At 38.1% G+C, this 25,658-nt stretch overlaps 1 protein-coding gene and 1 pseudogene across 3 annotated transcripts in view; both read left to right on the forward strand.

The window, feature by feature from the left end:
• Positions 1-13,977, forward strand: part of ZCCHC7 (zinc finger CCHC-type containing 7) — a 278,477-nt gene extending 264,500 nt beyond the window's left edge. For all 3 annotated transcript variants that reach the window (XM_027859088.1, XM_027859089.1, XM_027859090.1), the window contains exons 7-9: positions 2,934-3,029; positions 8,879-8,996; positions 13,163-13,977. In XM_027859088.1, the coding sequence (XP_027714889.1) occupies positions 2,934-3,029; positions 8,879-8,996; positions 13,163-13,602 (654 nt within the window). In that variant the 3' untranslated portion in view covers positions 13,603-13,977. The remainder of the gene's footprint in view (positions 1-2,933; positions 3,030-8,878; positions 8,997-13,162) is intronic.
• On the forward strand, positions 4,957-6,644 carry LOC114040881 (annotated as a pseudogene).
• Positions 13,978-25,658: the final 11,681 nt, after the last annotated feature.

Genomic DNA, 25,658 nt, shown 5'->3' on the forward strand with positions numbered 1-25,658 from the left:
CACAATAATATTGAACACAATAATACATTAATGCAGCCTGTGATCCCTTTAGTTTTTTAAATTTACCTCATTGTACTGCTAACCACTTTGAGATTACAGTCCGCTAAATGTAGACTGGCATTGCCAAAATCCTTCATACTCTTAAACAATATCTTTATAAGTAAAATTGGTTTCCATTGGAATCTTTTTGCAATCAAGTAGAAATACATGAAATACAAGTTATCCTTTTTCTTTTTCTTTTCCTCTTCCTTAGGGTTTTAATTCTGAGGCTTCTTTCAACATTTTGAAACCTGTAACTCATTGTAATCCCATCATTAGATCTCTATAATTTCCCTTTCCTATAAGATTATAACAGAAATGTATAGTGTACTTAGTCAATCAGTAAGCATTTATTACTGTGTGCCAAGCACTACGCTAAGCATGGGGCATAAAAGAAAGCCAAAAGACATTCCCTGCCCTTGAGGGGCTCACAGTCTAATGAGGAGACAACAGGTAGACAAATATAAACAAACAAACTGTGTTTGGGATAAATAGGAAATAATTAATAAAGGGAAGGCATTATGGTTAAAAGAGATTGAAAAAGGCTCTCTGTAAAAGGTGGGATTTTATCTGGAACTTGAAGAAAGCCAGGAGCCAGGGATGAGGAAGAAGAACATTCCAGGCCGGAAGGACAGCCAGAGAAAATGCCTAGAGCTGAAGATGAATTGTCTTGTTGTAGAAACAGCTAGAAGGATAGTGTCACTGGGTCAAAGAGTATGTGGGGCTTGTAAGGTGTAAGAAGACTGGATAAATTTGGGGTAGGGGGTGTTAGGTTATAAAGGACTTTAATGCCAAACAGAGGATTTTATATTTGATGGAGGTAATAGGGAGTCATTGGAGTTTATTGAATATGAGTTGCCATTGTTGGACCTGCACTTTGAGAAAATCACTTTTGACAGCTGAATAGAAGATAGAGTGGAGTAAGGAGTGACTTGTGTCAGGCAGACCTTCCAGCAAGGTATTGCAGTAATCCAAGCATGAGGGAATAAAGACCTGCATCAGGGTGGTGGTAGTATCAGAGGAAAGAAGGGGACATATGGAGACAAATGGACAGGCCTTAGCAACAGATGGGTATGCAAAGTGATAGATGGGAGTAGAGAATGACACCTAGGGTGAAAGCCTAAGGAACTGAGAATATGGTGTTGACCTCAGCAGTAACAGGGAAGTTTGGAAGGGGGAAACAAGTTAATAATCAGTACTCCATCCCTATTCAACAGCACTTGAATAAGAGTGAAGGAGGTAGATGATGGATGTAATCCAGGGTTGAAGTCTGGCAGGGTGTGATCAGCAATAGGACAAAAAGGCAAGGGATTTTAAAGTAAAAGAGAGTATAGATTATCCATTCATGAAGATTTACCATAAAAAAAAAAGAAGATGAGAAGGAAATTTTTAAAATATCACCAGTATTAATAGAAAAATTAGCATTGTTTCAGAAAGATATCAATAGGGATATTAGAAGTTAAATTATTCAAAACTGAGACACCAGTGTGCCATTGGTGGAGTTATGAACAGATCCAACCATTCAGGAGAGCAATTTGGAACTGTGATCAAAGGGCTATAAAACTATGTATACCCTTTGATCCAGTAATACCACTGCTAGATCTGTACCCCAAAGACATCCCATAAAAGGGATAAGCACCTATTTGTACAAAAAAAATATTTATAGCAGCTGTTTTTGTGGGCTAAGAATTGAAAATCGAAGGGATGCCCATCAATTAGGGAATGGCTAAACAAGCTGTGGTATATAATTGTGATGGAATATTATTGTGCTATAAGAAATGACAAGCAGGACAATTTCAGAAAGACCTGAAAAGATTTACATGAACTGATGCAAGTGAAGTGAGCAGAACCAGGAGAATATTGTACACAGTAATAACAGTATTATGTAATAATCATCTGTGAATGACCTGACTATTCTCAGCAATACAGTGATCCAAGCCAATCCCAAAAGACTAATGATGAAGCATGCTTTCCACCTCCAGAGAAAGAACTGATATTGTTTGAATACAAACTAAAGCATGCTGTTTTTCACTTTGTTTCTCTCTTTCTTTTTTGAATCTTCTTGTGCACAATGACTAATGCAGAAATGTTTTACATGATTGCATGTGTGACCTATGTTGGATTGCTTACTCTGTCAGAGAAGGAGGAAAGGGGAGAGGGATAGAATTTGGAACTCAAAACTTTTTTTAATGGTGAAAGATTGTTTTAGCATGTAATTGGGGAGGGAAATAAAATATTATATAAAAAATTTAATTATTCATGCCAGAAACAAATATGCAGACATTATTGTATGTGTTACTAAAAAGATTCTTGGTTTCATTGGTATGAGAATATGATAACTATTCCCTTGATTAGCTCAAATCATTTTCTCTGTGCCTTAGTACGTAGTAGCCTTCATGAGTTGCTGTGGCAAAATAACAATAATAATAATAATAGTAATTCATTACTTGATTACTAGTCAACATCTACATACTTAGCCTGTTCTTTAAACAGCAGGCACAAAAAAAATTAAAATAAAAATAAAATAAGCAGCAGGTACACAGTCCATTCTTAGACCCAGTATTACAGTGTTTACAGCATGGTGGGAGCTACATGACCTTGCATTCTGATAGCATACCCTTTGAGAACCTAGGCTCACCTCCATGCTGCGTTAACGTACAAAAGTAAGACTTGAATTGAGATGCATTGTCGTATTATAAGCACAAACATTGCAAGAACAACTCTTAATGATGACAGTTCACATTTATAGTAGCTGGGATCCCCAGTAGAAAATTTTACAACCACCACTTCAAAGGAGTTCTTTCCTCACTTGATAAGAATTGTGTTGGAAAGGGCAAGATTTTGTTTTAAGATTTGAATTTAAAATAGAACTTTCACAAATTCCTGTGTTGCAGACCAAACCTGGACCACCCAAGAGGCCAAAGACCTATTTTGGACGATCAGCCTTAGTATACTGCTACAACTGTTCTCGGAAAGGCCATTATGGATATGTAAGTTTCAATACTTTCTACCTAAATACTACTTCTATATGACATGATCTGTTCATGACAAACTCCATCTATTTGGAATAGTAGCTAAAAGAGTCATAGCATGTATGACTTTAAATATATACTGTGCCATAAATTTGGAGAATTGTTTTTAAGTGTGATCTATCAGTTTATGTCATCTACAGAGTAACGTGATACAGTCCCAGTGTTCTGTAAGTCAATAATGTAATAAAAGTGTAACTTCTTGAAGGCAGGGAATGTTTCTTTGTTGACTTTGTATCTTGCACAATGTTCATGCCAAATAAATGAATGCTATGTGAGCAACATAAGACTGAACATACATGAATTTGATTTAATGTTATCGAATGGAGCAGCACCTGCTTTTGACAATTGAAAGTTTTTGAGGAAGCTTAGTAGTAGATATTAGCCTCCGAGTTGAAATCAGATCTGTGCCCCCACCAAACTCAGGGGGATAGATTGGAATATCATTGGAAAATGTTTAACAAAATAAATTTAAAATACAATACAACACAACATAGATAATGATCATTGGTTGTTTTGTAAGTCAGTATGGGGCCTGCTGGGATTCTGTTGGAGTTTGACATCCCCGTACTAGATCAGTTAACCTCTCAGTGCCCCGAGGCAGTTCTGTAAGACTACAAATTGCAAAGAAGATGCCAGTCTGCATTAGTAGAAGCTCCTCTCCAGAAGTTCCCTATGCAAATGAAATCAGAGGTCCAGAAAAAATAATGTTTTACATAATAGTTACATAATAGTTGTGTCCATTATAATAACAAATGTCAGGGAGTTCTCACAAATGAGTACATAATATTAATTTTATACAACCAAATCAAGTTTTGTTTTGTTTTTTATCTTCATGTTCTCTAGATAAAGTTTCGATATTAAGTTTTCCTTATTACCTTGTACACCTTAACCTTTATGACATACACTTCTGGAAAGACATTGGATCTCACTCGTAAGCCCAGGGTTACTTGTCTATCTGGCTACCTCTTCAGAGGTCTCTAATCAGCTCATCTAGATGCTGTACTATTAGGCTGTCTAAAATTTAGAATTTTCATTTCTAAGATTGCATTTGGCCCATTTGAAATATAGTAAAATTCATCATGGTATTTTAAGTACCTTTGAGATTTCCCTCGGAAGATCCTGAACTTCTCTAAGTATACTATAATAGATAGAATTCAACACTTCTAGGTATTGTTTGTTTAATTTATTAGTTCTGTCTTGTTATACACATTTTTCATACAGTATCCATGGTGGTAAACTTTCAGGGTTGATGTTCATTTAAGGAATGCTGTTTAAAAATTGTAGTTGCATTGCCTCTAAGTAGTGGTCTCTTTAAAGCAGGGCTTCAAAAGGATGAAGTATTCCTGTTTTATTTTCTCAGTTAAAAAGAAAATTAAATTGTTATGTTCTGTCACATGTGCTGTTATCTGTTAATGAAGACAAAAATCTGTTATGAGTCTTTGAAATTTATCCCTGGAAATCTAGGATTAGGTAATTTTAAATTTATAATACAAACTTGACATCCGTATACCAGAGGTGACAAACTCTCAATTATCCAAATTTACAGTGGGAGAAAAGCAATGGTGTAGATAATCCAAAAAGTAGATAATATGAAAATAATTTATATGAGCAAGTATAGATTTTCCATACTGATGGAAAAGACTAGTGATGTAAATAATCAAAAAATAATTTACATTTGACTTTGTAAGATATTTTTGTGTAATATAACTCCAGATGACTGGATTAATCTGAACCAAGTATGATCCAGATATAACAAAAATCAGTCTAGCGAAATGTCTTTGAATGTTCCTTTCCTCCAATTTATTTCATGCATTTCAATTCAATAAATTTTTATTGAGTTCCTACTATGTGCAAGACACTGTGCTAAGTGATAAGGAAGGATACTAAGGAGTTATTGCTCAAGTAATTGCAAGGATCAGGATGAAGAAATTAGTCTGTAATTCTTGTAGTGTTAGAACACTTAGCTATGTGTATGGAAGTCATTAATAACCTTCTGAACTGCAGCCCATAGTTTGTGTTAATTCCATCCTGATGTGATCAGAAGAGCACTAGAGTTAGAGCAGAAGATCTGAGTTCAGGTTTTGCCTTGACACTGGATGTGGGTATGATCAGAAAAAAGTGACTTAAACTCCTCTATTTCCCAGTTTTCTCAACTAATTACCTATTACGTGCCAGACACTGCTACAACAGGCATTATGGAAAGAACTCTTATTTGACCTACCCGGTTTTGTAAAACTTTAACAAACAATGCAAATGACTGTTTGATCAACAAACATTGGTAGAAAGGTACTACTGGAAAGCGACAGTTATTCACCAATATGAGACTGAATGCAGACTTTGCCGTTTGGTGACTGAACAGCTGCTAAGCATAGATTTGCCTTGCATCTAGAGGTAGGAAGCCTTCAGTCATGCGCAATCTAGAGGCAGGTAATAATAACTACAGCAATTTTAGAATAATGGTAAACAATATGTCAAAAGATCTGCAGAAGCTATAATGTGATACGAAAACATCCATGATTCCCACCTCCTCTCGTCCTGCTGCGGTCAGGTCTGCAGCCTTCGCTGCCTGGCTTTGCTGCTGCCATCACTTCGTCCTCTCCAGCCCCAGACTGATGTTTGCCGATGAGGTAAACACGAATAGCTCAAAAGAAACGTCATGGATAGCATGGTTCTGGGGGCTTGGTGGCAATTAATTCTTCTGTGAGGTGGGTGAAGACTCTCTCCAGGATTAGTTCAACCTCACAGGACTCTCTGAATAGGTGCCCCACTGTAGGCAGGTATGAGACATGGTCCTTGACTTGGAACCTGCTGAGGACAACCCTGACCAGAATCAGAGCAGGCCTCTGAGATGCTGAGTGGACTGATTCATGCCCACTACATGCTTGCAAACCATGGCATCACCCAGATGGTAGAAAAATACCGGCAAGGAGACTTTGGCTAGTGTCCTCATGTGTTTTGTGAAAACCCGCCCATGTTGCCCATTGCATTGTCAGACGTACCAGGTGAGGCCATGATGAAGCTGAACAGCCCCAGCTGCACAGTTGGGTTACACCCCCAAGTCACGTGTGCACCAGCACACAGATGAGGCTTACTTTGTTGCTGGCTTTCTCCATGTGCTCTTCATTGTGCATCCCGAGTACAGGCCCAAACAACCTGCCAGCCAATTTGTGCCCAGCCTGTATGGCCTACCAGCTGCAACTTCAGGCACCCTGTGAAGAGCATCCCCTGACATGTCTCCTCCCCTCCCCCCAATACCTCAGGCTGTGACACCATTCTCCCTCCCTCCCTGATACACACACTTTTCCAGAACCCCCAGTGGTTTTTAGTTTAAATTAAGAAGTTATTGTGGTGATGTGGTGGAAGTATGAAATAAAGTGGAAGAAAAGGCCAAAAAAAAAATCCATCTATTGGAGACAAAGTCATAGGGGGTGCTAATACCAAGGTGATTTGTTGCCTACATTCATAATGAAGGAAATGCTAAATTTCAGTTAGAAGGTAGGGAAAATAAAGATGATTTTTTTTTCTCATTCAGGTTTTCAAACCTATTGAAATATAAGGGTCAGTGGATCCTAAGTTAAGAACACTTAGATTAGTGCATCTTTCTCCTCATAGTAACTCTAACAATTACCTTTTTCCTTTTTTTTTTTTTTTGTCATCTTTACCAATCTGGTGGGTGATTTCTGTACAAAATTACTGAAAAGCATAGGAATAAATTGATCTTTCCTTAATATAGTAAATAATAACATCTATCTAAAACCAAGAACCTATAAACCTGTGCGCTTGGCCTCGATTATTACAGGAATGTACTGAATAATATAAAAAGGAAGCAGTGATCACAAAGAACCAGCATGATTTCATCAAGATCAGGTCATACCAGGCTACCCATATTTCCTTTGACACGGTTCATAGACTGGTAGATCAAGGGAATACTATATATAAAATTTACTAGATTTTAGCAAAGCATTTGACAATCTGTCTAACACACTAGTTTCTTGTGGAAAAGATGAAGAGATGTGAACAAGGCAAAACTTACTGAATGACTCAACCCATAGTCATCAATGCTATTTTGTAACCTCAAAAAGAATTCTTCATGGAATACCCCTGGGAGGGATCTATGCATGGGACAATATTGGTTAATATTTTTATCAGTGGCTTGGAGAAAGACATCGATTGGATGCTTACCAGATTTGCAGGTGGAAGAAAGCTGAGAGGGATAAGTGACTCAGTCAAAATCCAGAAGGATCTTAGTGATCTCAAATATTGGGGTGATTGGACAAAGAAATTTAATAAGGGTAAATAAATGTAGATTCCTACATTTGAGTTGAAAAAAATCAACTTCCCTTACTATAGTACAAGATGTGGAAGCCGTGGCTAGACGTTAGTTCCTATGAACAAGATCTCAGGTTTTGATATACTGCTAGTGTAGAATGAGTCGGTCATGTAATAATTAAGACAGTCAGAAAAGCTGAGGCGATCTTGGGCTTCATAGGGAGGTTGAGTGGCCTGTTTGAGGGAGATGATATCATTGTATACGGTACTAGTGAGACCACAGATGGATGTTTTGTTCACTACTGGATGTGACATTTTAGGAAGGTCATTGATAAGGCAGAGAGTATCTTGAGGGAGATGACCATCATGGCCATATGAGGATCAGTTGAAGAAACTAGGGATGTTTAATCTGTAAGAGAGAAAACTTAGTAGGACTTAATAGTGGTTTTTAAGTGTCTGAAGGTCTGTTCCATGGGATAAGAATTGCTGTTGCCTGACCCCAGAAGACAGAATAAGGAGCAGTAAGTGGAAAGAGACAGGTTCAGGTTTGATAAAAGAGAAAACTTGCCCACAGTTGGAGCCGTCCCAAAATGGAACAACTATCTATCCGTAAGTATTGGGTTCCCCTCAGAAAAGGCCTTGATGGATACTCATTGAGGACTTTGTAGAGATTTTTTTCAGGTTGGCGCTAGCCTCTGAGGTCTCTAAGATTTTTATGGCTCTGTAACAAAGAGATTGAGGAGGAGTTTGGAGTGCTGGGGGAAATTTTTTAAAAGATGCCTAAAGCCAAACAATTAACCCTGGAGATCTCATAAGACTAGATTTAAACAGTAGATTTATCATATGCCATAAATTGTGATCCTACGGTGAACTTGACTGTACACTTGCAAGGCCTAATTCAAAAAGGAGATGGCAACAATAATTGCCACAACTCAAGTGAATAATCCTAAGTAATAATCCAGTTCATTGGATATTGTATTAAGTGTATTAGGTGCTAGAGAAACACACACAAACACAAAACTCTCCCTAGCTTCAAAGAGCTCACGATAGTAATGGGTGTTCATATAAAAGTGTAAGACTTATAAAGCACTTTACGTATAGCATCTAACTTGATCACAATAGTTCTTTAAGGTATGTTTTACAAATATTATCTCCGTTTTACAGATGAGTCTGAGGCCCAGGGAGGTCACTTGCTCAAAGCCTCATAGCTAGTAAATGGAGGCCCCAGGATCGAATCCACTTCAAACTCCAAGTCCAGTGATATGTCACTATACCAGCCTGTTTTGAGTTCATTGTAACAACACAGTTGTTATCGGGCATCAACATTATGCCTTCTCCATTTGACTGACGTACCAAAATGCTCCACTTCTTAGGTGCCCTCAGAACATGTACCCTCAGAACACCTTCACAGGGAGCTCCCACGTAGTTGGGAGATAATGATTGCAGCTGTCTTTAGTACATATGGTCTATAAGCTAGTAAAAAATATAAAATTTCTGCAATGATTCTTGAAAGTTGTAATACTAAATATAATTTTTAGGAGTGCACAGAAAGACGGATGTTAAGTGGAACGTTTCCAACGGTACCATTCATCTACTACTATGATAAAGAGCATGATATCCGGGAACAAGAACAGAGAATACAGTGGAAAGTAGAAGGTATGATAAGGGATGTCTCAGTGAATTGTTTTTGCAGTGATGCCTGAGATCCCCTGCAGCTCTAAATGTATAATCTTATGATCTCTTTGCATGCAGTGATAATACTTTTTTGTGCCTGTAGCATCGATTTAGTAAAAGTGAACCCCTCTATGTAATTGGAGGTATTTTGATCTCCACTTTGTTGTGTTGTGTTGACTCCTCCATAATATTCAATTGAGTAAATTTCTAAAAATGTTTACCATAGTCTGTATATTTCCAGGTCTTAAAATACTGTTTTAATTTGTTTTCTTTACAAGTAAGTGCTTTTTTAAGGTCTGTATTCAGCTGTGATTTACTTCATGGGAACAAACAGGTCTCTTGCCAACATCCGATCCACTCTTTGTTGTCAGAACAGTTGTGATAGCTGGCATTGACTCAGTGCCTGCTGTGCCCCAGGATACAGACGTTATCTTGTTTGATCCTCACAACAAAGTACAAAATGTATTGGCCTGGATTACAGATGAGGAAACTCTGGCCCCAAAATGAAAAGGTTAAGCGACTTATCCATGGGCAGGCACCAAGCTCAGGAGGGTTAGAAGCAGAATCCGAGTCCAGCCTCCCTGTCCCTGCGTCCTTCTGGGCTGCCACGTTCCCTCGTCAGCTCAGTTAGCCAGGCAGCTCACCAGCTACTTGGTTCTCAGAGAGCTCGAGAAGATAACAGTGCTGCCTCTCCGTATGGAATGGTTAGTCACTCTTGCTAATAAAGTCGGGTTTGGGGGTTTTGGTTTTGTTTCTGTTTTAACCTCAGTCACTCGTAGCGCAAACTCATCTTCCCCAGTTCTGCTCTCTGGCAGTGCAGAACAGCTTGTCCATGTACTTCACAGTAGTTAGGAAGGCACCTTTCATTCTCATTTGTTTCTCAATTAAGCTTCATTAGGTACCTTTTGTTTTAAATCCCTGTCATTTCTAGATTTACACAAATAAGAACTGGTCCTCCCTTTATAACGGAGAACAGTTAGGCAAAAACAACTGACCTAGTGACCATGGCTGACAGTGTCTGCCGCTTCTTGTACCTATAGTACCCCACCTCTCTCAAAGGAAGAGGGTGTTTCTATATCTCTTCTCTGTTCATCCTTTATTCTTTCAGTACAAAAAAAAAATCTTGTTTAAATTTTCTGTGTATTATTTCCGAACCTTTGGAAAGCTTTTATGCTCCCTTTATACTTCCTTTAAGGTCTCCCTGCGCATTTTACAGTGAGAAATCCAGTGCTTAGTGAATATAGAGAAAGAATTATTTTTCAGCTCTTACTTGTCATTACTTTGTATTAAAACTCCACTGTGGCACAGATTGATAAGCCTCCTGTGATCTGAAGGTCTTTTTAATCTTAATAATCATTCCTGGGCTCAGGTTTTTGGTTTTATGCTTTATTTTCTGTAGTTCATTTTCAGTTCTCAAGTACTTTTCCCTTCACTGAGTAGATTTTGTCCAGTTTTTGACTGACCATTTTTATAACATGTCATCGTCATTCCTATTCTCTGTTTGCTCTCCCTAACACCAGGCTCTTAATTACATTCCTCCAGGTCCTGACAAACATGTTAAGAAATAGCAGCTTCAGAAGAAATCCCTGTGAGAAGTCGCCACAGTGGGCCTCTAACCACCACATTAGAGTAGAATCTCCAGGCACCCCCCAGTATTGTGATCCCAAATCTGTCCTCAGTTCAGAATGTCATGTGGGGCCATGTCCAAAGTCTTCCTGAAGGCCAGATTACAGCCTTGCCTCAAGGCCTGTTTCACTCTTTCTTGAATTGATCTGACAACTCATATTTCGCAAAACTAATAACATTTATATAGCTTTCTACAATATGTCCTAGGCACTGTGCTAAATGCTTTATAGTTATTGATCCTCACAGCCCTGGGATGTAGGTGCTATAATTATCCCCATTTTACAGAGGAGGAAAGTGAAGCTGAGAACAGTTAAGTGACTTGCCCAGGGTCATACAGCTAGTGTCTGAGAGCAGGTTTTTTAACTTGGGTCTTTCTGACTCCATGCTCAGATCTGGATGCAAGTTAAAATGATCACTCCTCAGATTTGTGTTTGCATAGTGAGTTAGTTAACTACCTAAATTGAATATAATTCTCTGATTGTCGAATTTACAAATCTTTTTTCAGTTTTAGCAATAAGGGATATTGCTCAATTAAATTTTTTTTTTTTGCCCCAGCATGTGCCACCTCCTACACAGAAGCCTTTCCTGATCCATCATTGCTAATCCCCATCCCACATTTCTTACAGTGACTTTATTCATTTATCAGTATACATGTTGTTTTCCCCAATACAATGTAAGCTTCTTAAGGACATGGACTGTTTTGTGTTTATCTTTATAAAGATACACTTTATATGAGATTTAAAAATATAGATGCCTGCATCCAGTAGATACTTAAAGACTGCAGGGGCAGCTAGGTGGCGGAGCAGCCCTGGAGTCAGGAGGACCTGAGTTCAAATCCAGCCTCAGACACATAACACACACCCGCTGTGTGACTCTGGGCAAGTCACTTAACCCCAAATTGCCTCACCAAAAAAGAAAGGAAAAAAAATCCAGAGGGACAAAGAATGCTTGTTAACTGATAACTTTTCACCTTAATAGAGACCGTTTAGAATAATGTCCCAGGATTCAAAATGCAAAGAAGTTAGATTTCACTAAGTGAAGCTTATTTCCCCCAGGAAAATTCTAGAATAGGTTCCTAAACTGATAGCTTGTTTGTCCTTAGAAAAGGAAACAGAATTAAGTCTTAAGAAGCCCCTTTAAATAAACTTTGCCAAACTAGCTTTGCCTGGTCTTTCTACAAGGTTGCTAGTCTAGTAAATAGGGAAAGTTTTCTAGAGATTTATCTGCATGTCATTGTGGCATTTGAAGTCTCCCACATGGGCTCGATAAGTTACACTGAAGTGATTTTGTAACTAGTGGAGCATCTGGAGCCACAGAAGGTCGGCATCTGCCCAGTGACCACCCAGAGGAAGTTTTTGTGGGGCTGGCTCCAGAGGCCTCTGCTAGGCCCCATTGTATTCGAGACTTTTTTCCAGTGATTTGAAGACACAGTTGTGCTTCTGAGTTTGCCAAATGACATGAAGACAGGAAGGATCATTAATACACTGGCCAATGGGGTCAGATTCAAAAGTATTTTGAAAACGTGACCACAGCTAAGATGATGAAATATAAAAAGGATTCAGATACAGGTGAAGTTAAATAAATAGGAGTCAACATATCCCTTCGGTTGAAATACAAATCAACTTCACAAATATGTGATTGGGACATACATGGCTTAAGAGCATTTTATGTGTGGGGGGGGAACCCCTTGGGATTTTAGCTGACTGTATAAAACAGCCTCCAGGAGCAGTTGGATTTGGAGTTAGCAAACCTGGGTTCAAATCTCCACTCTACCAATTACTACCTGTGTGATGTTTCAGTTTCCACATCTGTACATTTTGAAGTTTAAACTAGATAACCTATACAGGCCCTTTCAAGAGTCCTTGTAAGTCATCTAATTCATTGCATCAAACCAGATAATACCCCAAACAAGGGAGTTATCTCTCCTCCTTCTTCATTCCACTCTCTTCTGAGCTAGTCGGACCTGGGCTTCACATTTTAAGAGGGATAAACTGGTATGAGTACAATTGAGGACAACCAAGGTAGTAATGAAACACAAAACTATGTTATATGAGGAGTTGAAGAAACTGGAGGGTCCTTGGTCTATAGAAGAGAAAACTAATAAGTCATAATAAATCGTTTACAGTGTTTGAGAAGCAGTCTGTGGAAAAGGACAGCAAAGGACAGGGCCATAACCATGGCTAAAACCAGGATAAAAATTACAAAGAAAGCAGATTTCAACTTGGTATAAGGAAAAATTTCCTAGCCCTATATAAAAATAGATACTGGAGGTATTCAAACAAAATTTGTGTGATTACTGGCCAGGCTTTTTGTAGGAGGGACTCATTCATCAGGTCAGGATTCAATTAGATGACTTAGATTGTACCCTTCCAACTCTTAAAATTCTGTGACTCCAATGCATGAAAGTTTCTGCCATCCCTTCATGCTTCATGGCACTTTGAGATTGTAGATTATTTACAGGCCTGCATGGTGAAATGAGTTTCTCCAGATTGTGAATATGCAAAAACATTTGTATTTTTCAGAACTTCAAAAAAAGGGAGATTTTCCAAGACCAGTCAAGAGACCCCGTATGGAATCAACAAACAGGAGTCCCTACCATGGAATAAAGAAGAGACATACCATACAGGAAGACTACAAATGGCATCAAGAAAAGAAGTATCTCAGAAGAACAAAAATGAGCAATTGGAGCAGTAGAAGCCAAGAAAAAAAGTCCCGGAGGGATGTCCAGAGGTGGTATGATGCAGATGAGGACTTCATCAGAGGACCCAGAAGTCACTCTTCATCTCATAGACCCTCCTCCCACTTAGGCTACCATCATCAAAAGAGGAGTGGAGGGGAGCTTTCCAAAAGGGGTAAATGGGAGAAGTATAAGAAAGGAGAGAGAAAAAGAGTAGATGATGAGGAAGGTTTATTCCTTATTAAGCAGAGAAAAAAGAAATCAAAGCTGAAAAACAGCTGCTAACATGGCAGTTGTGTGATAATCTGGCGTCTTTGTCTGCCTGTGCCCTGGCATTGTGTTTTCTTACCTCATTAAAGAAGTAAGATGTGTTTATTCCAGTTCTAAAGAAGCTAAGCTCACTGTCATTGAGCTCTTGTCTTCTGTTTTTAAGCAATTGATTTGCTTTTCTCTGTGACCAACAAGTTGTTTATTGTGTGAAAAGGTAAAGAGGTAAATTAGTTTTCAATTTTCAGGACTATTCCTATTTGATAAATTGTACTTTTGACTTAGAAGCCTGGGAATGAGAAAGCTTAATTTTGTGGTGTTGTTATTTGTTTGTTTTTTTAAAGAAGCCCTTTTAAATATACTCTACCAAGAAAAATAGTTTATGAAATGTCATTCGTCTGCAGTCTACATTTTTTAAAAAACAGAACTTTGAAGTAAAAACGAAGTGAACGTTGATGAGAAAATTTACTCAGTCATTTTCGAGATTCCCTTTTATACTAATTGGGAAAGTTTAAAATGTGCTTTGTTCTGTGTTCAATCTCTCCTACTTCTAAAGCTTGTTCTGAAGTCATACTTGGTAAGGAATATCACAGGCTGACTTTGAAAATGAGTGAGGTGTCCTGTCCTAAGTATAGCATGATTGTGAAATTATTGAAGCATTAAGGAGATAAGGAACTTGAACTATAGGAAAACAGAAGAAATCATACTGGTAAAACTAGTGAAAGGAACAAAAGTTCTGACAAATGTATGAAAAAGAGACTAAATCAAGGTCTCAATGTAATCTCTAAAGAATGTTTTTCCTCAGTGTGAAAATCACCTTCATAAAGTCAATCACCCAAATATGTAAAAAACTTTTAAAAAAATAAAAATCACAACATTTATTACAGTGTAAACTAAAATTACCTGGCTTTTTAAGAAGCTGTGATATATTTTTTGTACTTTGTTAAGTTATATTGAGAATAAGTGAACTAGATGCCGAGATAAAATAACACTACTGTGTATAAATTTGTCCTTTACATGACAAGAAAATAAGCGATAATTATATGGAGGGACAAGGTTAATAAAAACAAATATAATAGCTCATTTCCTTGACCACTCAAAACCCATCCATAAGGCTCTCTGTAGAGCTAAAGTGTGGTGTGAATTGAAACATGGAAATTTTATGTTAATCAGTGAATATTTATTAAGTAATTACTATGGGACAGGCAGTATACTAAGGGATGGAGATGCAAAGGCAAACAAAGCAATACATGCCATCAAGCTTCAAGCCTTCCTGACTGAAGAGACATGTGGTAAGTATATACAAGACACATGCTAAGCAGATACAGGGTAACTTCAGGTGGGAAGACGCTAGCACCTTAAGGGACCAGGTGGGACCAGGTGGGACCAGGTAGGACCAGGCACAGCCTGCAGCAGAAGGTGGCATTTGAACTGCTTCTGGAAGGAAACAAAGAAGAAAATTCTGAGAGACAGAGGGTATGGAGGGGAGAGCATTGCAGCCATTCATAGGCAACAGTCGGGACAAAGGTACCAGAGTGAGGAACAGCAAGCAGGTCACTCTGGACCAGAGAGTATGTGGAGGGAGACAATTTATAAGAAGACTAGAGGTCAGGAAGGGGAAAGGTTGAGTTTATAGTTGATCCTGGACCTGGAGTTGAGTCTCTTCTCAACCATGTCACATCTTCATTGTAGGAAAATCACTTTGGTGACTAAATGGAGGATGAATTGGAGCAGTGATTTGTATCAGTTGAGATGAAAAGTGATGTGATGAGAATCTGAACTACAGTGGTAGCTGTGTGAGTGGAGGAGGGATTATGGGAGATAAATTGTGGAGACTGAAATTAGGAGATCTGTCAAGTGATGGGTTAGGTCGGGGACAGGAGAGTGGGAAGCTCAGAATGATATCTGGATGACTAACGCTTTTAGAAATATACATTTCTTTAGCACTTTAAGGTTTAAAAAGCCCTTTCCCCATCATCATTTGTTGCAGGGGTTGGGAATTTGGAATTATGTGAGGAAAGCAACCAAAACATCTGTCTTCTTTGACCCAGAGGTCCCCCTGCTAGTCATATACCTCAAGAAAAAGTGACAAAAAGAAAGGCCTCACATACACCAAAATATTTATCACATCACTTCTCATGGTAGCAAAGAGCTGAACATACAAAGTAGTTGCCCTTCTGTTGAGGAATAGCTAAACGAATTGTAGTACGTGAATGAAATGGACTATTACTCTGCTGTGAAAAAGGATAAATATGAATACAAAGAAACATGGAAAGACTTAAATGAACTGATGCAGAGTGAAGTAAGCAGAACTAGGAAAACAATATACACAGTAGCTACAACAATGTAAATGAAAAGAAAAAACAAGAAAGTGAAACAGTTGCAAAATAAAGACCAAGCTTGGTCCCAAAGAAGATATAAGAAAAGACACTTTTCCTTCTTTGCAGAGGTGGGGGACTATAGGTATGAAATAATTGCACATAATTTCAGACTAGTTTGATATGTTGGTTAGATTTGCAGAAATTTTTTTTGTTCCTCTTTTTAAAAAAAAAATTGTAAAAGATGGCTCTCTGGGAAGAGGTGGGGAGAAAAGATGGAGCCAAAGGAAGGAAGGGAACAAGTATTTATTAAGCACCTACTATGTGCCAGGCACTATGTTAAGTGCTTTACAAATATTACATTATTATTATTATTACCACCCAGGGATGTAGGAATTATTATCCCCATTTTACAGTTGAGGAAACTGAGGCAGACAAAAGTTAAGTGACTTGCTCAGGGTCATACAGCTAGTAAATGGCTAAAACCAGAATTGAATTCAGATCTTACTGACTCCAGGCCCAGCACTCTGTCTTCTGTGTCACATAGCTGCACAAATGTAGCCAGATGATATAAAAACAAAAGATATCAATAAAAATGTATTTTTTAAAAAATACTACCCACAACAACCCAATAATAAAGGTAATATAGATAGTCTAATTTTCTCAGATTAGGCAGCTGAAGTGCCAAAGATCACTTCCCTAGGAACACACAAATAAGTGTTAAAGCTAGGACTTTAACCCAAGACTTCCCCTTAACCCCAGTGTTATTTTTCACTATCTTATGCTGTTTCCTGCAATGGAATACCACAGACATATTTTGCTTTTCTGTGTTTGAGCATATTTGTATGTTGGGTTTTTTTTCTAAATTAAATATCTATCTGTAAGGAAGAAAAGTCTCTCCCCCACTTCTCTTACCAGCATTAATTACTATTAATATTAAGTACTATAATGCAGTTACTGTTTCCTAAGAAGGGAAAAGCTCATAAAAGGCTTCATTCTCTTTTGCCTCCATCTCCTCTAATCTATCAATAATTCTGCCTTGCACCAAAAAGTGTCAAATTTGATATTTCAAGATTGAGCCAAGACTTGAAAATCATCCAACAGAAAAAAAATCACACGTTGTGCAGCCATCTAATAAATATGTACCTTAGAATGACTTGGATTATTAGATAGGGATCTTTATACAAACTAATTAATAGCTATTCACTATAGAAAAGATTAAGATGAAGGGGGGCAGCAAGGTGGCTCAGTAAATAGAATACCAGGTCTGGAGTCAGGAAGTCCTATCTTCCTAAATTCAAATTTGGCCTCAGACACTAGCTGTGTAACCCTGGGGGCAAATCACTTAATCCTGTTTGCCTCAGTTTCCTCATCTGTAAAATGAGCTGGAGAAGGAAATGGCAAACCACTTTAGTAAGTTTTTCCAGAAAACCTCAAATGGGGTCACAAAGAGTCAGACATGACTGAACAAGAAAGATGAAGAAGACTGTAAAGATGGCACGGTGGGAAGAAGTAGTACAGCCCAGCTCTGTCTTACAATAATCCTGAGAAAGTTCAGGTGGTGACCAGGAAACCCACGGAGAAGCCACTGTGTAATTTTTCCAGTACTGGGGAAGAAATCCATCCAGGAATGGTCCATGCCTGAGTCTTCCAGCTCAAGAACTGTAGCCTATGACTGCATAGACAGGAAACAAGAAGACTGAGCCAACAGCTGTGTCTCTCTGTGTCGGCTCTCTGAGCAGAGAGAGAGCAGGACCTCAAGATATAGCCCAGACTAAAGCTAGGACCTACAGCTGAGGAGCCATACCCAGTACTACAGACCTTCAGTGAGCCTCTAGCTCTCCATCTCAGCCCATAGACCTAGGTTTTGGCTTGCAGCTAAGTAACCAAGGCAGGAACTTCAGACCAAGGTTAAGCCTATAGCACTGTAGCTCTGAATCTGCAGAGTTTTCTAGCTACTTGACAAGTCTGGGCCCAGCAACTGTCTAATGGAGACAAAAAAGGGGGTTGGGAATGAGGAAAGACCAGAACAGAGGCAGCAGTCAGACTTCACCCCACTTCCCTGGCCAAGGACACACCTGAGATCCATAAAGAACACAGCTCTCAATACCCAGAGAAAGCAGCAGCAGGATCCCAGATAATACAGGTCAGGATCCCATAAGGCCCCAACATTCTCCCACAAGAGTGCAAATCCTGGCCTTAGTACAAAGCCCCAGTTCAAGCAATAAGACTATAGAATGAGTAAACAAAAGTGTAAACAAGGTTTATGTGGATCTAGGGAATGCCCAAGACACCTACCCAGAAAGCAGTTACTCCAAGGTAACTAGAATTCCCAAAAGAAATGGAGCAAGAATTTTAACCATTATTAGCTCTAGAGGAAAGAAATGGAAAAGATGAGAGTTCCAGAAAAAAGACTTGGAAGAATGAACAGCTTAGTATAAGAAATATCAAAGTTTAGGGGCAGCTAGGTGGCACAGTGGATAGAGCATGGCCCTGAAGTCAGGAGGATCTGAGTTCAAGTCCAGCCTCAGACCAAATACTTGACACGTACTAGCTGTGTGCCCCTGGGCAAGTCACTTAACCCCAATTGCCTTAAAAAAATATATATAAAAATTTACACAAGTAACAGACTCCCTGAAAATGAGAATAAATACAGAGAATTTAATTATGTTCATGAGACAATAAATATTAAAGTCAAAAATGGGGGGAGGGAGAAAATGTAAGTATCTCATATCAAAAATAACAATACAGGTCAAGCAAAATAAATGCAAAAATTACTGGAGTACCAGAAAGCCATGACACCCCAAATAGAGCCTGGAACACCATGAATCATGAATGAGAGGTAGAGACAAGATGGAAAAGTAACAGAACAGTAAGATGTACAGTCTAGTTCCTCCACACAGATTTAGAAAACACCAGACCAAATTCTGATTGGGAAATCCAAGAAAAGGTCTCAGTCATTTTTTTGTAAACCAGAGTGGCTCATAAAGACAGATCTATGGGCACAGAAGAGGTCTGGCCAGGAGCATATCTTATAATAGAGCATTCCAGTGCCCATAGACTGAGAGCCAAAACTGGGTGCCAGGGCAGGGAAGAAATCCCAGGGGAATCCTGAACTACCCCAGGGTACAAGAACAGATGCCATCTGGCAGCTCTGTCACCCACTACCCAAGTTTGGGTCACAGATTTTAGTTACACAATGCTTATATAATCATTTGACACTAGCATACTATGAATGGGTGTACACCTCCAAAAATGTGCGTAATCCTAAGAGTCCCTTTACTTCCCATTTTACCCAGTCTGTGTCCTACCTATTCTAGTGGCACTAGTGGCTAATGGCACATGCCTTACTCTCCATTATGGTCTAGGAGGCTGTGGTAAGCCTCTCTGGTGGCCAGCAAAGTGAAAGTGCCCCATTCACCTGACACATGATCAGAAAAAAGGGGTACAGAACAGCACCCACCATTAAGTTCCCTTAGAAAATACCTGGCCCAGTCAACCCAAGAAGCAGCTACTGGAACCACTTCTAATCAAGACCTTGTACCTCTGACCCTAGGACCATGTGTATGCTCTTGGACTGTGCCAAGAAAATTGCTGTTCTCTACAGGCATTACCTAGATCTTTACCAAGTGCCCTCTTGGGTCACCATGTTCTTCCCCTCACCAACCTGTGCCATTTACCTCTGGACTTTACTGACCCACTGCCAACTGCTGGCTGTGGTAAATGTCAATGTTACCACCAATAAACTTATCCCAAGTGACTTAGGAGTCTGTCCCTTCTTTCCAGTACTCCTGGAATCAAATCCAAACTCAATGTGGGCAGTTCTCCTAATAGATACGGGGTGCTGTCAGACACTTAGCAGCAGCCCCACTTTCCCATGATGCAGGATGTGAACACAAGGGCTGTAGCCCCAGCAAATAGGGACTCCTGCTCCTCACGAACTGCTTTATTAGTGGAGAAACTGGGCAACCCGTGAAACATACATCCATGTGCAGAGGAGCCGTTGCAGTATACTGGGCCGTAGTTGGGTAGTGAACAAGGGACAAGTTCAGAAGCAAATAATAGCTGTGGGACTGTGATCCCAGGAGCAGATCAGTGACTCGGCTGTAACCTTTAATCCATCATAGAAGCCAGCATTGGAAAACCCAGGGCAGGAGTTATAGACCAAAGGGGAGCTGGCAGTTGCTTTGAACCTGCAGAGACTCCAAGCCAGATTAGGTAAAGAGGCCATTCTCTGCCTCATTTCTTACTAAGCTGAATGGGTGTTGCCTTAGCCAAAAAGACCTGTTAAAGACTTTAGCATGAAAAAGCCACGATCGCCCACTGCATCCTGGACCGTCTCCAGTTGTCCTGATCCATACCTAGCCTCTGGATCCAGATGGCTGCAGAGGAGAAAATGAGGATAGTGACTTTGCACTCTCTCACTTAAATCCAGTTCACTTGGAGATCATGGCATCATCTCCCTGATGTCATGGTCCTCTTTGAGAACAAAGGACAAACAGCCGAATCCAATACCAGTTTATTGAAATTCTCAACCTAGGGCAAGCTAATAGACCCATACCTAGGTCAGGAACTTGCAAAGTGCAGGACAGGCAAGCGTTGAACAGATCACACCACTTTGAGAGCACTAAAAGCTTTCAGGCTCCCAGACTGATCTGTGAAAACAGCAAGATGTAAGAAACTTAGACCAGATAACCCCTCCCAAAAATGTCCAGTGCTCAGCACTAACAAAGTCCAAAGTCAAGGAGTAGGCTGGAAGAATAAGCAGCAGCAGAAGAAGAAGAAGAATCCCACCATAAGAAGCTATTGTGGTGACAGAAATTCAAGACACAGACACAGAAGAAAAGAATGATTCAAAAATATCTACAAACAAAGCCTCAAAGAAAAAAAAATACTACTTGGACGCAAGTACAATAAGAATTCCTAAAAGAGTTAAATCAGGAGTTTGTTGGTTTGTTTCTTTTAAGAGCTAAAAATTATTTTTAAAACCAGTTGGGGGGGATAGAAAAAGAAGCAAGAATTGGAAAAGAAAGATATGAAAAGAAAATAGCTTGGAAAAAAATACAAAACCTTAACTCCTTGAAAATTTGAATTGGGCAATGGAAGCTAATGACTTCATGAGAGATCAAGAAATAATAAAACAAAGTTAAAAGTCTAGGGGGAAATGGAAAAAAAAAGTGAAGCATAGGAAAAACTACTGATCTGGGGAAAAAATGGAAGACAAACCCATAAACAATAACCAAAAAAAAAAAAAAAAAGCCTAGACAACGTATTTCAAGAGATCATAAAAGAAAACTGCCCAGATATCCTACGAGCCAGAGGACAAAGTAGAAATTGAAAGAACCCACTGGTCAACTCCTAAAAGAAACCCCAAAATGAAAACTCCCAGGAATATTGTAGCCAAAAATCTAGAACTCACAGGTCAACAGGGAAAAATACTGCAAGTAGCCAGAAAAAATTCAAGTCCTGAGGAATCAGTCAAGATGACACAAGAGTTGTAGCAATGATCCTAAAAGAGTAGAGAGCATAGAATATGATATTCCAGAAGGCAAAGGATATAGGCCTATAGCCAAGGGTAATCTACCCAGCAAAACAGTATAATCCTATAGGGGGGAAATAGACATTTAATGAAATAGAAGGTTTAAAAGTATTTTTGATGAAAAGACCAGAGCTGAGTAGAAAATTTAATATACAAAAATAGAGGTCAAGAGAAGCATTAAAAAAAAAAAGTGAAAAATCACAAGGGACCAAACAAGGTTAAATTGTTTACATTCTTACATAAGGAAATGGTCCATGTAGCCCCTCAGAACTTTATCATCATTAAGAATCACAAAGGGAGTTTAATTAGACAGAGGGCTCTCAAATGATTCTGTTATGGTTTCATGATCTTAAAAGAAGAATAGAAAGGGTGGGGGAAGGGAATACACTAGGAAACAAGGGAAAGAAACGAGAAAAGAATCTCCTATAAATGGAATGTTCAAGTGAAAGTCTACAAAACAAGGCAAAGGAAGTAGGGGAGAGTGGATGACACAAACCTCACTCATCTGAACTAGTCAAAGGAGGAAAGAATACACATAGACAGACATAGAGATGGATATAGAAAGATTTCACCCAACAGGGAAAGAGGAGTAAATGGGCTTAAGGGAAAGGGGAGGAATAAAAGGGAGGGCATAGAGAAAGAAGAGTCAAGAAGCAAAACAAACTCTTAAAGAAGGGGCAGAGGGAAAAAGATAAGGAAAAGTTTAAGAGAATAGGATGGAGTAAAATATACAACCAGCAACCATAACTGTGAATGTGAATGAGATGAACTCACTCATAAAACAGAAGAGGATAGTAGAATAGATTAGAAACTAGAATCCAACAATACATTGTTTTCAACAAACATACTTGAAACAGAAAGATATACGTGGAGCTAAAAGACTGGAGCAGAATCTGTTATGCTTCAGCTGAAGTAACAAAGGTAATGGTAGAAATGATGATCTTAAAGCAAATGCAAAGATGGAGCTAATTAAAAGAAGTCAACAGGAAAACTACATTTTGCTAAAAGGCACCTTAGCCAACAAATTAATATCAATAACAAAAATATGCATAGCGCCTAAACTCTTAAAGGGAAATGAGTTATAGGAAGAAATAGTAAAACTGTAATAGTAAGGCATCTCAATTTACCTCTGCTCAGATCTAGATAAATCTAACCAAGAAAGAAGTTGAGATGAATAGAATTTTAGAAATTGTAGACATGATAGGAATTTTAGATATGATAGATGTCTGGAGAATATTAAGGGAACAGGAAGGAGTGTACCAATTTCTTAGCTGTAAAATGGACCTTCACAAAAATTGACCATGTTTTTGGGCATAAAAACATTACAAACACAGAAAAGCAGAAATATTAAATACATCTTTCACTAACTACAATGAAATAATAGCATTCAACAAAGGGCCCATGAAGCAATAATTAACAATTACAAAAAAAACTAAATGATTTAATCCTAAATAATGAGTGAGTGAAAAAAAAATCATAGGAATAATCAACAATTTCATTAAAGATAATGATAATGAGACAATATACCAAAATTTGTGGAATACAGCCAAAACAATACTTAGGGGGAAAGTTATATCTCTAATGCCTTCATCAATAAAAGAGAGAAAAAGGTCCAGAATATCAGGGGCAGCTAGGTGGCACAGTGAATAGAGCACTAGCCCTGGAGTCGGGAAGACCTAAGTTCAAATCTGGAAAAATAGGAAAATGATAAATGTTGGAGAAGATGTGGGAAAATTGGAACACTAATGCATTGTTGGTGGAGTTGTGAACTGATCCAATCATTTTGGAGAACAATTTGGCACTATGCCCAAAGGACTATAAAAATGTGCATATCCTTTGACCCAGCAATAGCACTTCTAGGGCTGTATCCCAAAGAGATCATAAAAATGGGAAAAGGACACATAAGTACAAAAATATTTATAGCAGCTCTTTCTGTGGTAGCAAAGAATTGGAAATCGAGGGGATGCCCATCAATTGGGGAATAGCTGAACAAGTTGTGGTATATGAATGTAATGGAATACTATTGTGCTATAAGAAATGATGAGCAGGCAGAATTCAAAAAACTTGGAAAGACTTACATAAACTGATGCAGAGTGAAATGAGTCGAACCAGGAGAACATTGTACACGGTAACAGCCACTTGGTGCAATGACTAATTTTGATAGACTTAGCTCTTCTCAGCAATGCAAGAATCTAAGACATCTCCAAAGGTCTTATGATGGAAAATGCTATCCACAACCAAAGAAAGAACTATGGAGTTTGAATGCAGATTGAAGGATACTATTTGCTATGTTTTTCTTCTGTTTTATCTTGTTTTCTCTTTCTTGTGGTTTCTCTCATTGGTTCTAATTCTTCCTTACAACATCACTAATGTGAAAATATGTAAAATAGGAAGGTATATGTATAGCCTACATCAGATTGTGCGCTATCTTGGGGAGATAGATGAGGAGGGAGGGGGAGAAAAATTTAAAACTCAAATGCTTATGGAAGTGATTGTTGATCAAATAAATTAATATAAAAATAAAATGCTTCATAAAAAATAAAATAAAAGACAGAAAAAGTAGATCAGTGAATTGAGTGAACAACTAAAAAAAATAGAAAACAACAAATTTAAAACCCCCAATGAAACACCAAAATAGAAATCCTGAAAACCAAAGGAGACATTAACAAAATTGAAAGAACAAAATTGAATTAACAAATAAAACTAGTATCTGGGTTTTTTTTAACTAATAAACTAAGCCATTAACTATGTTGATTTTTTTTAAAAATGAAAGAAAATTAAATTATCTTTTTCAAAAATAGAAAAGGTGAATTCAAAACCAGTGATGAAGAAATAAAAGAAATTGAGAGCTATTCTGCCCAACTATATCACAATAAAACTATAATTTACAGGAAGTATATGAATATTTACAAAAATACATATTTCCCAGATTAATGGAACAAGAAATAGAATCCTTAACCCTATCTTAGAAAAATAAATTGAACAGGCCATAAAGGAATTCCCTAAGAAAAAAGCCAGGTCCAGATAAATTTAAAAATTAAATATACCAAACTATTAAAGTACAATTAATTCCAATACTATGTAAAGTGTTAGAAAAAATTAGATGGAGATTCAAAACAAAAAGGAAACTATTGACTAATTTCCCTATTGATATCACCATCACTATTCAATATAGTGCTAGAAATGCTACCTATAGCAATTAGACAAGAAAAGAAATTAAAGGAATATGCATAGAGAAAGAGGAAACAAAATTATCACTTTTGTAGATGATACAATGGTTTAGAGAACTCCAGAGAGTCAACTAAAAAAATAAACTAATCGAAACAATAACTTCCACAAAGTTGTAGGATATAAAATAAACCCACACAAATCACCAGCATTCCTGTATAGTACTAACAGGATGCATCAGGGAGAGATAAAAAAAGAAACTTCATTTGAAATAACTGCAAACAGTATAAAATACTTGGGAGTCAGTATAAAATACCTGTCCAAGGTACACACAGGAACTATATGAACACAGTTATAAAACACTCTTTACAGAAAAAACAATAGAGCTAAAAAACTGGAAAAGTATTAATTATTCATGAGTACCTTGAGCCAATATAATAAAAATGAAAATACTATCTAAATTAATTGTCGTATTCATTTAGGGAAACAAAAGGTAAAAAATGCCAAAGAAATCCATTTTTTTTTAAAAAGTGAGAAGGAATAGTGCCTATCAGCACTTGATCTCAAACTATGCCACAAATCCATAATAGTCAGAAAACAATTTGATAATGGGTGAGAAATAGAGAGATTGATCACTGGAATAGATTAGGTACACAATATAACGAAGCAAATGGGCACAGTACCAAGTGTTTGATAAACTCAAAGATCCCAGTTATTGGGGATGGAACCTACTCTTCTCACACTATATACCAAGATAACCTCCAAATGGGTACATAATTAAGATATAAAGGGTGACATTGTAAGCAAATTAGAGGAGCATGGAAGAAATTACCTGTCAGATATATGAATAAGGGAAGAGTTCATGACTAAACAAGAAATAAAGAGGTTTATAGGAGGTAAAATGGACATTTTTGATTACATAAAATCAAAAGATTTTGTAGAGGCAGTTAATATTAGAGTAGCAGGATTTTGGTGGGGGGAGGGGTAGGGATCTTTGCATCAGATTTCTCTGATAAAGGCTCATTTCTAAATGTATAGGAAACTGAGTC

Source organism: Vombatus ursinus, unplaced genomic scaffold (genome assembly GCF_900497805.2).
Source record: "Vombatus ursinus unplaced genomic scaffold, bare-nosed wombat genome assembly UNPS02014158.1, whole genome shotgun sequence".
Lineage (NCBI taxonomy): Eukaryota > Metazoa > Chordata > Mammalia > Diprotodontia > Vombatidae > Vombatus > Vombatus ursinus.